Source organism: Python bivittatus, unplaced genomic scaffold (assembly GCF_059951505.1).
Source record: "Python bivittatus isolate LINGU-HERP-01145 unplaced genomic scaffold, Pbiv_v1 ctg000220_np1212, whole genome shotgun sequence".
NCBI classification, from domain to species: domain Eukaryota; kingdom Metazoa; phylum Chordata; class Lepidosauria; order Squamata; family Pythonidae; genus Python; species Python bivittatus.
Genome location: NW_028277048.1, coordinates 11,701,026 through 11,717,570, shown reverse-complemented (window position 1 = coordinate 11,717,570; position 16,545 = coordinate 11,701,026). Strand labels below are relative to the sequence as shown.

The window sequence follows — 16,545 nt, the reverse complement described above, 5'->3', positions numbered from 1 at the left end:
TAAAGCGAGCATTCGTGAATTGTCTGCATTGTCACTATAACGCAATTCAAGAATTTCCAGACTGGAAATGATTTTAACTATCAGATCAATTCAGACATGTTCAACTGTTCAACTGGCTGCCATTTTAAAACAGAAGTTTGAAAAGAATAAGGATCAGCTATTGCAGAAGCCCCAGACTTTCTGGGTTGATAGGCAGGTCTGAAATTTTAAAAGTCTTATTGTAGATGCTTTCTCATGGGTGTGGGGTTTCTGCAGTCCCACAATGGCTGTCACAGTGGGTTGGAGCAGCCATTAAAAAAAAAAAAATCACTTATCAAACAGCAAACTGGTGTCAAAGCTCCCTCCCCCACCCCAGTTTTCTGTACCTCTCAAGCTATATCTGTGGTTTTATTTGGGCAGATAGGCACATTTTCAAACAAACCACTGGGGAGGTAGTCACCTGACCATTTTGATTTTTTGAAAATGCTCACAGGGCCTATGAGGGACCTCAAAATAACTTTGGTAATAAAGATGATGCAAGGGCTGCCCCTTCATTTTGCAACTGCTCAGTTTCTAATTTCTTTTCTTTTCTTTTTTTTTTAATTAAAACATTATTTTTAAAAAGTCGGGACCGTTCTACAGGAACCTTAATACCCGAGGGCTCCACGTTGGGAATGCTAAGATTATTGTAACCTATTTGTTTCAACCTATTTCCTTCAATACCTGATAACAAAGCTTAAATAGCTGCGATTGATTAAATTTAGGCTATGGCTGGGTTCACATATCACAGAAGCCATGGTTTTCAAAAATGTATTTGGTTAAATAAAACATAATGATACATAATGCATAATTTCATAAAGTCAAAATCAAACAAACCACATGATGGCTGAATGAATGCAGCTGCCTAATAATTCATTTGCAGTCCTTCTGCAGCACTCTGACAGTACACTGCCAAAATTTGGTAGCAACATCTCAGACCATCTGGGGGGACTGGGGGACTCACTAAAGGGGACATTGGAGCAGGGTTTCAATTCCAGCGGCTTAAAATCCTCACAAGCAGGATGAAAAAGAATCAGCTTTGCCACTTTCTGTGACATCATAGACCCTTCCAGTGACCTCATAGGCAGCCATCCAGCCATTGGTGCAGCAAAAGCCCTGCAAAAGTTCACAGCTCTGATCCCTGACTTAGTACACTACATGAATCCAGCCACTGGTATTGCTGAAATGAAACCAGAGTTCAGGGACAGTTTTTGGTTTCTCCCTCTCTCTTTCACTTGAGGAAGTCCTTGCAGTTTTTTTCCCCTCTAGATTTCTGATTAGGTCTGCATTTGCCTAGCTGCAACACTGAGTGTGTCATGCATTCCCAGACCATTCACAGGGCTCCCAATACAGAATTGGTTCATTATGTTTTATTAATGTCATGATCTCAGGACATTTAAAATGATATTGCAACTTTTAATAAAAAAAAAAACTTCTGTAAAATAAATTTTAATCCAGATGCCTAAAGTGATTTTGCCAGCTTTAATAGAGAGAACAAGTTGCAATTTAAAATGTATAAAATGATAAAACCAAGATTTATATATTCATTTAAAAGACAAAAAGTTTTAGGCATCAAAATGTCAAAGTATTAAGGAGAAATTATTATTAAGGAGAAATGATATTTTTTAAAAAATCTATGAAAAAAGCAGTATGTGGAGAAACAAAGACTATAGATCAGGAAAGAATGCCACAGTCTCTTTGCAACATAACTATAATTCCTCTCATAAAGATTTCAGCTAATATCTTAATAAAGCTTCCACCTCCCATCTCTTCTATATGAACTTTCTTAATTTTCCAGGTTATAAAAAGGGAACTTCCTCTCACCTGGGCTGGATGTAGGTGAATCCAAGGACTGGCATTCAGTGCTCCCTCCCAGGCTCTCTGTGTCACTGTAGAAAGATTGGTTGGCACCTGACAATGGAAGGAAGATAGTCTTCTGTATAACTAATGCTTTCTAGTGAGGAAAGTATGAGATGTGGGTTGAGTGACAAAATACTGGCTCTTGGAAAATGGAGAGGCCTTTGATAATGCAGAAGTTATCTGATCAGAGCAAAAGTAACTTTCACCTTAATCACTGAGGGAGTTGTGTGGGGGTTTGTTTTGTTTTGTTTTGTTGAGATGCCTCATCTGTGCTTTCTTTTTTTTTTCTTCTTCACTCTCCACTCAAGAATTATACATTAAATCCAATCACTAGATGGCAGCAAAAAGATATCCTCAAACCTTTGATCCTTTGCTGCCATCTAGTGGTGATCACTAGAATTCTCACTAGAGGCACGAATGACCAGGCTCAAATTATCCTGTGGAGTCCTTGGGGTTCTCTGAGCTTGGTTCTTTTCTTGCAAACGTTTCATTACCTGGCTAGGTAACATCTTCAGTGCTAAAATGGGATGGAGTAGCACAAGACGTAGCACAAGAAGAAAAGCACAAGTAGCACAAGAAGAAAAAACAGGATTCATCTACAACATACAGTACAAGGACTGTAACAAACACTATGTAGGCAGACAGGCAGAAGACTGGCAGAGCGCATCCACGAGTACCAACTAGCAGTCAGAAGACAGGATGAAAACTCCTTAATCTCACAACACATGGACAGACTTAACCATAGTTTCAACTGGGAAACTGCCAGCATTTTAGACCAAGCTAAATCCAAAAATGCAAGAGAATTCTTGGAAGCTTGGTATTCAGACAAGGCAGCAATTAACAGACACATAGAGATAAGCAGCATCTACATACTATTCAAAAGAGACAAAAGACCAGAAGATCGCCTCACCGGCAATCATCACCCAGATAAGCAAAGGTTACCATCAGACACACAATCAAGCAGTAAATATATGCTAATGAAGGAACTACCAGAGGAGCAAAACAAACCCCCCACCCCCACCAGCACTGGCAAGGCATGCCACAGTATATAAATAGAGAGCAAACCCCATCCCATTTTAGCACTGCAGAAGTTACCTAGCCGGGTAATGAAACGTTTGCAAGAAAAGAACCAAGCTCAGAGAATCACAAGGACTCCACAGTTCAACCCTGAGCTACACATATTCGCCTCTATTGATATCAAATTATCCTACTTTGGGCAGATTACGCAAAGGCCTACCTCTCTGGAAAAGGCTCTAATGCTGGGAAAGGTGGAGGGAACGTGAAGAGGATGACCAGGAGCAAGGTGGATGGATTCAGTTACAGTGGTGATAAGTGCACCATTAGAAGACCTGATAAACCAGGTTAGGGACAAATCATCATGGAGAAAATCTATCTATGTGGTCACTAGGAGTTGACAATGACTAGATGGCACATAATCATTCAAGTGGTGATGTGGATTTTTGTAGCCAGATCTGGATGCTGTACCCTGATCTAGCCAGGCCATGGCAAGGATTATAAAATGAATAAGAATAAGAATAAGGCAGAAGTATATTGTAATGGGATTGACTGTACTTTGCTCACTGCTTGAGGAAGATGGCTTCCCAGAAGTTTCTTCTGATGAACTGTTGAGATCAACAGCTGATGAATAAATGCGAGTACAAGGTGCAATATTTTTTCTTCTACCAGAAGAGGGTGACCTGAAAAAGTAACATGTCCATTATCTACTATAGTTTTCCCCAGAAAGCAAACAGTTACAGATAATTGCTTATTAACAGACATTTGGTTCCAAAAAAGTTTCACAAATGCATGCAGTCTTAAAGATCATTCCCATACCCTGGTACACACTTGTGTTAACAGTAATAGGTTAATGCTAGCCCTGAATTAAAGTTCTGTGATAAAATTAAAAACTCTACAAAAACATGGAAATATTCTAAATGGAGTTAACAAGATACAGAAATTCTACGTTAAATTCCTAGTTTGGAACCAGTGTTTATGTCATACATTATTTTCTTTAGGGTTACCAATCTTTGCTTTAAAAAAGAATATTTTACTTTCCCACACTTCAGTACATGGTGTTACATAATTACTAACCATTTCGTTTGGAGTAACAGTCAACAGAATCATCGTCTTTATATAACACAGAATAGTTAGGTATGGTAAAAACTGGTATTTCCATTCATGAAATTCATTTGTTTTGCCTATTTCTATTGGCGACTATACATCCTGGAGAAGGTCTATGTGGTTGCTAGCAGACAACACTGTCCTGATGGCTCATAATCAATTAATCAGTTGTGACTCTAACACAACATTTGTGGATGGAGGGAAGCCTCCTCCCTCTCCTTTTTCAGCATCCTTACCTGTTTGATGCAAAATAGCATCCAGAGCCCTGGATGAAGCCTGAATGTTCTTTGTGTTTGTTTTTTTAAAACACATTACATTTGCCTTTCAAAGGAGGAGATCATACCCAGAGTGCATAAGGCTTATATGCACAACTCTGATTATCTGACTTAATGCTCACTCTACAGAGGAAATTATATGGAGAGGAAGGGAGTGGTGGGATGAGAAAGAAGATGGGTCCTGTGATTGTTCTCTCAATGGGGCTGCACTGGAAGAGACAGCACTAAAAGTAATTTACAGCCTACCAGTATTTGCACACTGTGGCATTTCAAGAGAAGTTGATTTAAGGCAAAAAGCATTGTTCCTTTCCCTTTTCTTTCTTTCTTTCTTTCTTTCTTTCTTTCTTTCTTTCTTTCTTTCTTTCTTTCTTTCTTTCTTTCTTTCTTTCTTTCTTTTTCTTTCTTTCTTTCTTTCTTTCTTTCTTTCTTTCTTTCTTTCTTTCTTTCTTTCTTTCTTTCTTTCTTTCTTTCTTTCTTTCTTTCTGACTATGGTGGAATGAATGTGCCTATCTTTAAAATGAAACCCAGATGTCAGGAATTATGCAAAAGTAAACAACCTCATCCTTTCTATTAAAATAATGGTTTTAAATTTTATTGAGGGGTGGGGGTGGGGGGTTGTTTATTTCCAATGAAATAGTTTTAAAGGCCTGTCATTACTTTATTTGATATGTAGATTAAAGTGTAACGATTCAAAATAAGTGGCATATTTATTTCTGCCTCAAATAATTTGTTTTTATGTACAGGGGTTACACAAATTCATTGTATCATTTCACAGTGTCATGGCATTCCAAAACTTGAGAACCCCTAATATAACGCACATGTCTATGTTAATAATTCAGTTATTTTTCAGTATTATGTGGTTTTGATCCTTCAAAGTATTGTATTTGAATCATAATGGCTTCAGAGATAGGTAATCTGGGAAGAATGCTGTGTTGTGCTTCAAGGTTTATTGCTGGGAGAGCATTTCTTAGGGAATGGCCTTCCTGTCTCTTTCTGAGGCTGGCACTAATTAAGAACTTTCCTCATGAGTTATTTACAGAGCCCCTTGAATAACCTGGCAGTTCCAATGTCATCCCCTTTCCCCACAATGCTGGCCTTCTCTCATCCCAGGGGGTGATTTATGTAACTTTATCTTGCTGATTCTGCTACTGTAAAACACAGCCGACAGTGAAGAGAGTCAGGACAATTCATCATTATTCCAGCCATACTTTCTCTTGCCAAAGCAAGGGATGCTGGCGAGGAAAGGTTCAAATACAATTCTTCAATTGGCAGTTGCTGGGTCTGGTAGAACCAGACAGGTGGGCAGTTCTTCCCAATGACTTTTTTTCCCCTGCAGTTGCACCCTGATTTCATAATTTCCTCTCAGCTGAGCCTATCTACCTCATTTTTCAGAGCTCAACTATGCAAAATCTATCTGTCTGTCTGTCTGTCTGTCTGTCTGTCTGTCTGTCTGTCTGTCTGTCTGTCTATCTATCTATCTATCTATCTATCTATCTATCTATCTATCTATCTATCTATCTATCTATCTATCAAACAACTGTGGCATTTCCATCTACCAAACTTGTTTTCTTGCAACATCCACTTCAGCCCATAGGCTCTTTGAAAGAACAATAGCTAATCCATATTGGAACAATTTACTTTCTTTGCCCAGATAATTTGCTTTACTTTAAATATAATTTTCCCTCTAGAGTGAACACCTGAAGTTGAAATTATTCAATATAGCACAGACAGCTTGAATCAAACAGCTGTCTTTCAGGTTTGACTTTACTTTAGTATTGTGATGGAATGGTGTTATGAAGGCCACGCTCAGGGAGATAAGCGTTTCCTTAGCCCTCAACAGGAGCGTGGGAAGTTTAAGATGATGAGACTGGCACCACCCTAAGGAATTCACAGTTTTGTGGCTTGCTGGCTTGGGAACTTAGGTTCAGTCTGGAGAGATTTCTGTCTTGAGGTGGAAGCTAATAAACACAAGAGAACTGTATTGCACTGTCTCATGGAGTTCTTTGGGCTGAACCTGACATCAATCTCTCCAGACTGAACCTAAGTTCCCAAGCCAGCAAGCCACAAAACTGTGAATTCCTTAGGGTGGTGCCAGTCTCATCTTCTTAAACTTCCCATGCTCCTGTTGAGGGCTAAGGAAACGCTTATCTCCCTGAGCGTGGCCTTCATAACACCATTCCATCACAAGTATAAGCATATGATGGTCTCCCAGAGAGGAGAGACATTTAATCCTTCAAATGGATCATTTGCTCAGAAAAAAGCAAACGTATACTCTGTAGTGCTGCGGGTCTTTCAAAAACCTCAGTTAAGAAAAAGAATATTTGGAACAATGGGCTAAGGGGAAGGATTTCTGAAGGCCAGCACTCTTCAGAAACAGGAGGGACAGTTTAAAATGGAACCAGGACTGATTTGGACTCTTCTTACTCTCTATAGGTCATTCTAGGGACTTCCTTGTGGAGGGAAAGATTTGCTAGCTATTCCCTTTCATTCCTTTTTTGTGGGGGTTGGGGGAGAGATTTGTAACATCAGGACCTGCTCTCTCTCTCTCCCTCTCCCTCTCTCTCCTTCCACAGCATCCTGTTCACAGTTCCTGTGACTAGGTATTATTTAAAATGTCTCCTCTGCCCCCTGCTGGAAATGGTGCAGTGTCTTTGTGACCCAGTTATTTTAAGAATTAAGCTGATATCTAGATGGAAACTTTACATTAGCACTTCAGTCTTCAACTGGAGAATTGGGTTGATCCAGCGTAGTGTAAGGGTGTTGGGGATAGAGGGAGTGGCACACCATTATGACATTGCCACCACACAAATATATGATAAAGACTTTAAGAAGCTTCTTCCAAAGTACCTATGTTGATGGAGGGTCTGGGTCTAAAAAGGTTAAGTACAAGAAATGTATTTGCTATTACTAAGAGATCTTGGAAAGGTTTTTTGTCTCCTGTCTGCTGAAAACACTTAGTCTACATGCTTTCATGCTGATAGTCCTTTACCCTCAAAGGAATCCTGCAACGTACATATTTCATATGCTAAAACTGTTGGCATTAGGGATGGGGAGCCTGTAGCTCTCGGGTGTTGTTGAACTTGCAATTTCCAGCATTCTTCACAACTGGCTATGGTGGTTAGGACTGCTGAGAGCTACAGTATAATTCATCAACATCTGGAGGGACACACGTTTTACCATTGCCATAAATCTTCAGGGCCGAGTAATAAGAAATTGTGATTAGGACTGCTGAGTATAAGGAGATGGGAAGGTGCATGGATGGGTGGGTCAGAGGACAGAAGAAAAAGAATGTATGCTGCCTTACTTCTGCCCAGATGGTACAAATTCTTCAAACTTGTACACCTCAATGGGAAGCTCTTTTTTTGGCAGCTTTTGAATAAATTCCAGATATTTTTCACCAATGCTGTAGGGCTTGCAGAATTCAGTCAGGTTCTGGTACCCTACAGGGATTCGTTCTGCTTGGGCCTGCTGTAGCTTGAACATCCTCAAAGAGACCTGAAGAAACCAAGCAACACATAGAAAATGAATAAATTTCCTTAACTTATAGAATTTGGAATTATTTTTGAAATTGCAGAATCTACTACAATATTTTCCTACTTACCTTTCAGTAGTAAGAGTTTAGAAATTCATTCAGTCTCAGTTATGAGTGCATTAAATTGACTTAAACAGGCTATTCTGTAAATCACAACTTACCCTCCTCAGCATTTCATCTCCTTGAAACATTAGCTTGCGAATGTGAGAGATAATTCTCTCCCGGACTTTTTTCAGTTCCAGATGGCGATAGTTGGCTTCAGAAACACAGCTTCTATATGTGACTTCTGATTCCTGAGCCTGTGTGTGTGAAATAAAAACTGATGAAAGGTATGGAAAAGTCAACTTGGATATGCCAATGAGTGAAGTCCTTAACTGTGGGGATGTCAGTAAGAAAGACCGATGTGAGTGCCAGTTCTGCACCCAAAATAAACAAACTTCTATATTGTATCATTTATTTTAGGTCGAAACTGAAATCATGTATGCAGTTCATTCTGACATAAAACAAAATTTGTTGCAATTGTGGCAATTGTCCTGCCTTTGGACACCTTACAGCTTATTTCTGAATTGAAAACACTGTAATAGGATTAATCCACTCTGGCACTAAGCATCTTCCATCCTTCTTTCTTTCAAAGACTTAAGGACTCACCTCAGTTGTTTCCAGGACTAATTATTAGTATCTCCATTATCGGAGGTACCATATGATCCTGATACTCTTTTTCACAATCATTGTAGTGCTTGTGCCTTCAGTCTAAATCACAAGACCAGGATCAGCAGAATCCTATTCTTCCTCAGTGCATACAGGTATTATGCTCTTTACGTGTGGGCTACAGCTTTAGCTCCCAGGAACAACTTTGAATTTGGTAGTCATTTGTATAAAGTCACTTTCATAACCATCATATTGTTTTCCTCAACATACTCCCCCAGCTTGGGACTTTGCCATTGCAGCAGGACCATCATATATTGAGCCAAAGTCCAAACCTTCTCACCAGTGGCCAGCTGGGCAGTTGCCCCTTGTACAACTAACACCACTGTCTGCAATTATTGCCAAATCATCATCTCCTTCTGATATAAATATAGATCTGTCCCATTTGCTTTGGAATGGACAGGCCAAGACAAGATGCAAGATATTGAAAATTCTGCTTCTAAAGCTTTATTGGTGACAACAGAGACTCCTATCTTGTTCCTACACCCACCTCCAGTTCAACTATAGGAGAGTCATCTCAGGGCACTTTTTGAGTCATAGGGTTGGAAGGGACCTGGGAGATCTAGTCTGATCCCTTAGCCCAGGGCAGGAATCCTCATACTATCTCAGATAATTGGCTATTCAACATTTGCTTGAAAACCTCCAATGAGGGAGCATGATTCCAGGACGCAGGCTGTTCCACTACTTAATAGTTTTCACAGTCAAGAAATTCCTCTTCAAGTTTGGATCTTCTTCTGTAAAGCTTCTTTTCCTACCCATTGCTTCTTATGCTACCCTCAGATGCTATGGAGAATAATCCACATCCTCTTCCCTGGGACAGATGTTCAGGTATTTGAAGACTGCTATCATCTCTCCATTTAGACTACTCTTCTTTAGGCTAAACATACCCAGTTCCTTCAACCACTCTTCATTGGATTTAACTTCCAAGCCTCTTACCACCTTCATTGTTCTACTCTGCATTCTTTTCAGTTCTTCACCTACAGTACCTTCTTGTATTGTGACAAGGAGAACTGGACCCAGTATTCCTGGTACAGTTTGACTACTGCAGCACAGAATGGAGCTATCATTTCTCATTATCCTGACAGGAAACCTCTGTGGATGCAGTCCAAGATTGCACTGGCTCTTTTGGCAGCTGCAGCTGGCTTGTGCTTAATCTGTGATCTACCAGTACACTCAGATCCTTCTCACAAATACTACAGGTAGTCCTCTCTTACCGACCAGTCATTAAGCAACAGTTTGAAGTTGCAATGGTGCTGAATGAGTGGTACTTACGACTGGTCCTCGAAGTTCTGGCTATCACAACATTCTAGTGGTCACATGATCACAATGCAGGTACTTGGCAACTGGCTCACACTTATGATGCTTGCAGCGTCCCGTAGTCATATGATCGCCATTTGCGATCTTCCCTGCTGGCTTCCCACAAGCAAAGTCAATGGGGAAGCTGGCAGGGAAGGTCACAGGTTGCTTTGTTAAGTCCCCCCAGCCTTCCTGCACTCGCACCCCACCATGCCATCCATCCTCTGGCCTTCCTACACATCCTACTGCACCATTCACCCTCTGGCCTTCCTATACTCATGTTGTGCTGCAGCACTCCTTCCCCTGGCCTCCCCAACTTGTGTGCAACCTGACCAGGCTCCCCAGGGCCTCCCCAGGCCTCCCTCACCCCCCCACAGCACCCCCATCCCCCTGTGGCACCTCTGCGTGGCACCACCTTGCTCCTCAACTGGGACTCCTGCCGCTTCCTGCTTAATGACCTGCACATCTTGGGGTTACGATGGCAACCAGGACTGCTGGGATTGTTGTTGCTAAGTGATGCGGTCACGTGACGTTGCACTTTATGACTGCATTGCTTAGCAGCAGCAATCCTGGTCCCAATTGCCGTCGTAACCCGAGGACTACCTGTACTGCTAAGCCAGATACTTGTATCTGTGCAAAATAGATTTTCCTACCTAAGTGCAGAACCCTCACCACTGAACTGCATTTTATTGGATAAGGCCCAACATCTATCAAGAATTGGTCTTCTGTGGTATTGGTAATCTCATTCCCCCCAGCTTTGTGTAGTATGCAACTTTAATGAGCATTTCTTCTATCTCCTCTTCTAAGTCATTTATGTAAATGTTGAAGAGCATAGGCTCAATGCAGAATCCCACTAAATATCTCCTTTCATGTTGACATAGAACCATTAAGGACATGCACTGGGTATCATTCTTCACAACATTGTTAACATGCATTCCTCCAGTCCCTGAGTTGACAAAAAAGTATGCCAACATAATTTGCACTATCCCAGTGGTTGAGCTCTAATCTTCCTTTTCTGAGAGGACAGTTGGAGGGCAGCAATTGGTAGATTTATTCGGCTTTGTTCCCTCTTTCACTCAGTACCACCAGCCTGTGGGAAAAATCACCACCGCTAATAGCTCTATTCAACAGTGGAGCGGGCTTGGCAAGTGTGTGGGCTAAAACAGGAAACTCTTGTTAATTTCAAACACTCTCCCAAGTATCCTGAATTGGTAAGTGCTGCAAAGGATAGCAGCACTGACAGTGAGTTGCAGCAGCCAACAGCACCCGGAAGAGTCCCACCCCGAAAGTAATAACAACAATAGAAAACATGGCTATGTGAAATCCTTTGTTGTCAGAAGCAGCATAAAAACTGTAATGCACTAATGCAATAACAGAGAGCTGGCAGAACTGGCCTTCTTTCCCAGTTTACATCAACTTTCCACGCAGAGAGGTTCCTTCCTTCCTATTTTAATTATAGGTCTGCCATTTTTTCAAAGGTCTGCTAAATACATGCTTAAAAACAGCCCTGCTGAATATATAAGGGACCTGTGAAATGCCTGAATAGTGCTTTCCTGGAAAGCCAAGATTTACTGCCATATCTGGTATGAAGTCTGACACAAATTTCTCTATTGCTTCCATGGTTGCTTCTGGAACTGCAACAGGAGATACATTTCTTATTAGGGAAAGAGGATGCCTAGCTAGCTCCTCTTATGGACTACATCTCTGATTTTTATTCAAGATATTTTTAGATATTATGATGCTACTATCCCTTGCACCAGGGCTTCTGGTTGTATCTACTGATTCACAAGATGCCAATTTTATGTTTATATCTCCTTAGCATCATCAGAATCTTTGTTTCATGTTGGATGCCCTCATTTATCAATTTTCTTTTCTACTGTTTAGGTTGGCCATAGTTCCAAGAGATTTTTCTAAATGCATGGAGTAGCAATCTATCTCTACTCAAGATACATAATCCTGTAGCCAATATTGGATTGTAGTCATCCCACGCTGAACTTTACAGGCATGTTCTTGTTGGTTTGTTTATTTATTTATCTATCAGTTTTTCATCTCATGAAAAAAATGACTCTGGGCAGCATACAATATAACTATAAAACAATAATATACAAAAAATAATTTACAATCCCAAAAATTAACATTAAAGGCTAAGAGAGGGCAGTAGATATTAACAGCAATGGATCCACTTAATACTAGTTAGGGCTTAAGAGCCATCTTGAGGATCTTCTTTTCCCCATTTCCAGGCCATACAATTCATCAGAGTACTTACAGAAGCAATCAAGAGCACAGACTTTTTTTCCAGCTACATGAAATCTGCCCAACTCCTAGATTTCATTTTGTGTTGTACAAGACTTGCACAATATTCTTAAAAACAATTAACATGGTAGAGGAAGAAAACATTTTGATTGGTGTAATGAGCCAGATATACTACTAATACATATGAAGTATTCTCTATGAGTTATTAATCTTCTCAGATGTTTTGGGGGCAATTCAGTGATCAATCTCTTTGCATCACGCCATAATCAAAATTGCCTCTGGAGTAGGGCAAGAATAGACTTGCAGTCTCTTGACAATTAATGTGTTTTTTTCCCTCCTAAGCCACTTCCTTTTGTCACCATTCATGATCTGGATACTTGCCAAGATCTGCTTCCTTGGCAGTTTTGCTCCACACTATAGCTCATTCAGGGAACTATCTCCAGTTCCTAAGCCACACAAGCTTATTGTCCCTCTATCAGAGAAAAGTCTAGAATCCAGAGCATGGCTCCTTCCAACTTCCCTTTGATCACATACAGTGGTACCTCGGTTCACGAACACTTCTGTTCACGAACAATTCGGTTCACGAACAGCTCCGGTCGCAAAATTTTGCCTCCGTTCGCGAACTCTGCATCGGGTGATGAACAGGATCCACAGCCATTTTCCCTCCCATGACACGTGGTTGCGGCTTCCTGTAGGGAGGGGGACTCTCCCTCCAAGCAGTAACCGCCTCCCCACCCGCCTTCCTGTCCTCCACACCAGAAGTCGCGTCGAGCAAGGTTAGCTTTCTCTCTCTTCGTACTGTACTTTGTGTCATATTTTTGCGGTTTAAAAACAAACAAACATATGGTTCAGAATGGATTAACCGTAATTACATTGAACCTTATGGGGAAATTTGATTCGGGACGCGATCAAAAATCCGGTCGCGACCAAATTCAGAGGGGTCAGAACGGATTAACCGTATTTACATTGAACCTTATGGGAAAATTTGATTCGGTTCACGACCAATTCAGTTCGCGACCAGAGTCGCAGAACGAATTAAGTTCGTGAACCGAGGTACCACTGTACTTCCCCCCAGCATCCAAAAAAACCCTCAGGAAGAAAAATGTTTACCACAAAGTGGAGATATGTCAATTCATGCCCCCCCCCCAAAAAAACACAGCTTGATCCTGCATAATGTGAAATTCATGAAGTGTTAGCTTTTCTACTGGATTTAAAGCAGCACGTTCTCTTCCTTGAGAGTATACATTGTGAGCAATTCAGTGTTCTGTCTGCCATTTCTTTCTTTCTTTATTTGGTTAACTATTTTTATAGCCCACCCAACCCAAAAGGCTCTGGGCAGGTTACAACACATTCACATTATGAAAACAATAAAAAGAAAATCAATATTATTAAAAACAACTGGAATAATAAAGCAATCCTAAAATGGATGCCAACAAAACTTAAGCTAGGGTTTGAAGGTCCAGGGAAATAAAAACTGACTTAAAACACCTTCTAGAAGCCAAGAGGGAGGAACTTTGCAGACCTTTGGGAATGAAGAGAGAAGAGTTCCATGCTTGCTTATGGAAGGCTTAGAATAGGCTCTATGCAAGCCCAAAATCTACATGAATTCCCAGATGATCATTCACAATTACAGATAAAGTAGCCAGTTCTTTCACATCAATTTTAACAGGTTCATAAATGGGGGAAAACTTTAACGAAGGAGGCAAAGTACTGGTTGGAGGGAACTGTGGCAGAACAAATTACTTGAGCAGTATCTGCGGCAGTCAAAAGCCAGAGCAATTAAGGGTATGACCCTCTATGTTCAGGAGCTGTTGTTTTGATTTCATTTTTAAAATCACTTCTGATGATAAAAGAACTTTTCGTACATATCGCTTTTCCATATCTGCATCCATGTCATCCAGATAGCTAGGTGGTCCATGAGAGCAAAAGTTTATAGCAAAAAGCTGTAACTCGTTGCCTGTGCAATCTGTGTTTTCTCCACACATATCTATACTTTCCCATGCTGTCATGAGGACCCGAATCCTCAGCCTAACATCTGCTCCAGGGGCCAGACTGAAGAGGCAGCATATTTAACTTTTAAGTCCCAAGACCAATACCTTTAACTGAGCCTCATCTCGATAACGTCGCCGTTTTTCCAACTGCTTGTTTCCACTACTTGTGATAGCCTGGAACTCTTCTTCCGCTTTGGCACTTTGCACTTTGGCTTTTTCCAAATCCTCACAACGCTGGAGGTAATGGAGGCGGGATTTGCGCATCGATGACAAGGAATCATTCTGCAATTAGAGGAGGCAGACTGTTATTGTGCAGCAGCTCTGCTGTAGGCTTTGTTTTTGAAAGGCTTTTTAAAATAATGTATTTATATTGTTATTAGATCCTGCCTTTCCCCAGAAGTTCAAGGCAACATATAGAGCACTTCCTCTTCCAATGTTTGCCAACAATAAACCTGCAAGATGTAGTGGCCACACCACTATATCACCAGACTGACCACACCACACTGACTATAATGACTTTTTATTTTTTTGGTGCCTTCGAGTCAGTCTTGACTCCTGGCAACTGCCTCGGCAAGTCCCCTCAGTTTTCTTGGGAAGGTTTTTCAGAAGTGGTTTGCCCTTGCCTCCTTCCTAGGGCTGAGAGAGATTGACTGGCCCAAGGACACCCAGATGGCCTCGTGCCTAAGGCAGGACTAGAACTCACGGTCTGCCGGTTTCTAGCCTGGTGCCTTAACCACTACATCACACTGGCCCTCATAATTACTATACTGATAACAAATTTTTTTATGTATCACCTATCATGCAATACATCCGCACAGATTGTACAGATTTTTTTTAACTGAATACAGTCATGTAAAACCATATAAAATACAACATGAAAGTATCTAGAACAATTCTAAATATGATAATTAGTTTGGCTGTACCATCAGAGGTTCACACATGCCAAGAGGAATAAAAATATTTAGAATATCCCTAGACAGCAACTTCTTTTGTTTTTGACTAAGCAACTTACTTGCTAAAGTGTTGGGTTTTTTTAAAAAAGTTGACTTTTTAAAATTATTTTTCATTTATTTGTTTATTTGTATTACTTAGTTCTGATTTTAATATTTCCTGTCCTGCTAAAAGTTACATCCTGGGCCTATCCAGTTTTATGTCACATGCCCATTGGCAGCTGGCATGAATTTCTCAGAAAGAAAGTAAAGTGCAGTCCTTCCCAGCACTCAGTAATAATGCCAATAATAAATGCCCTCTCTTAAGTTTTTCTTTTTTAAGGCTTAAAGCATGATTCTTATAGTCTAGCCGTCCAAATGCAGCTCAGAAATAATCACAGCTCTCAATTCCTTTTAGATGATGATGGAACGAAGATTTTGCTAAAGTATCAAAGTTGGGGGATTTTTATCTATCTCTGCACTTTCTTTCAGAGTATTACAGGGTCTCAACTGACTATGACAGAGGTGCTTGCCCAGTAGGACAGCCAAATATTTTGACATTTAGTAACCACCATGGCTTACTTGCAAAGTATTCGAAGTGGACTTCAATAAAAACAAATGGGTGTGTTGAAAAGAGCACAGAGATTCCCCACTTCAGGCTTCGTACCTGATTCAGCCTCACCGTGTCAATCTAAGCTTGATCCTTTTCATTTTTAAAACCAAGTTTAATATTTTTAAAATCCATAAGATTGGAGACCTTGGTTAATCCATATAAGGGGACTGCAGTTTAGCAATGAAATAAACAAATAAACTGAAAACAAGTGCCTAAATCAACTTTTGTGTATCATTCAGATTGACTTACATTAGCTTTCATGACCTGGATATGAAAACTAATGTAAAGCCATATCCTAACCTACATTTGGAAGGTTCACTTTGGCAACAGTTGTTTACACTCAAAAACCTGCCATGAACGATGAAACAGGTAGAATTCAGTAGCTTACCATCTATATGTTTTCATCTATACAGTACCTTCTTAAGTAGAGGGGAAAGTAATTTTTCATTATGAAATAATGTTCCTGAGAACAGAATCCTTGGAAAAATAATAGAGCATTTTCTTTCAATGTGAAGATCTGGACTACATGGGTTATAAGAAATATGGTTTTGCATGGAAGCCCATGAGGTGGCCCTTTGTCCACCCCTCTCTGTCCTGGTACTTAATAAGTGTGGGATTAAAACTCCCAGTCTCCCCAAAGAAGGATTTTCTAGTCTATCCCCCAACCTGAATTTCCATTACCCAAAAACTTGCTTAAAATCTTGAATGTATAGCAGCATTTATAGGACCTTAACACCTCTGGCCCATGCACATCTGACGAAAGTCCAACTGTGATTGCAACTTCATCCCCTGCTATGCTCTTACCATCCTTTTCTGCTCTCTCTGCCACTGATCTTTGAATTCCTTCCGCCATTTCTCAATTTCATTCCTTTTGGCCCAAAGAGGCTACAATAGAAAGAGGACTGTTGGGTGTACATAGCAGGAGAGAATAAAGTATTAAGCAGGAATTCAG

General features: G+C 40.5%; 1 protein-coding gene across 2 annotated transcripts in view; it reads right to left on the bottom strand.

Moving 5' to 3' along the window:
• The window catches only part of GMIP (GEM interacting protein), a 66,390-nt gene that overhangs the window by 13,082 nt on the left and 36,763 nt on the right, over positions 1 to 16,545 (bottom strand). Inside the window, exons 8-13 of one of the 2 annotated variants that reach the window (XM_088137899.1) lie at positions 16,398 to 16,478; positions 14,157 to 14,333; positions 7,968 to 8,105; positions 7,579 to 7,769; positions 3,451 to 3,575; positions 1,843 to 1,929 (exon numbers count right to left, since the gene is read on the bottom strand). In XM_088137899.1, coding sequence (XP_087994025.1) covers positions 1,843 to 1,929; positions 3,451 to 3,575; positions 7,579 to 7,769; positions 7,968 to 8,105; positions 14,157 to 14,333; positions 16,398 to 16,478 — 799 coding nt within the window. The remainder of the gene's footprint in view (positions 1 to 1,842; positions 1,930 to 3,450; positions 3,576 to 7,578; positions 7,770 to 7,967; positions 8,106 to 14,156; positions 14,334 to 16,397; positions 16,479 to 16,545) is intronic. The other variant, XM_088137900.1, reaches the window with a different exon arrangement.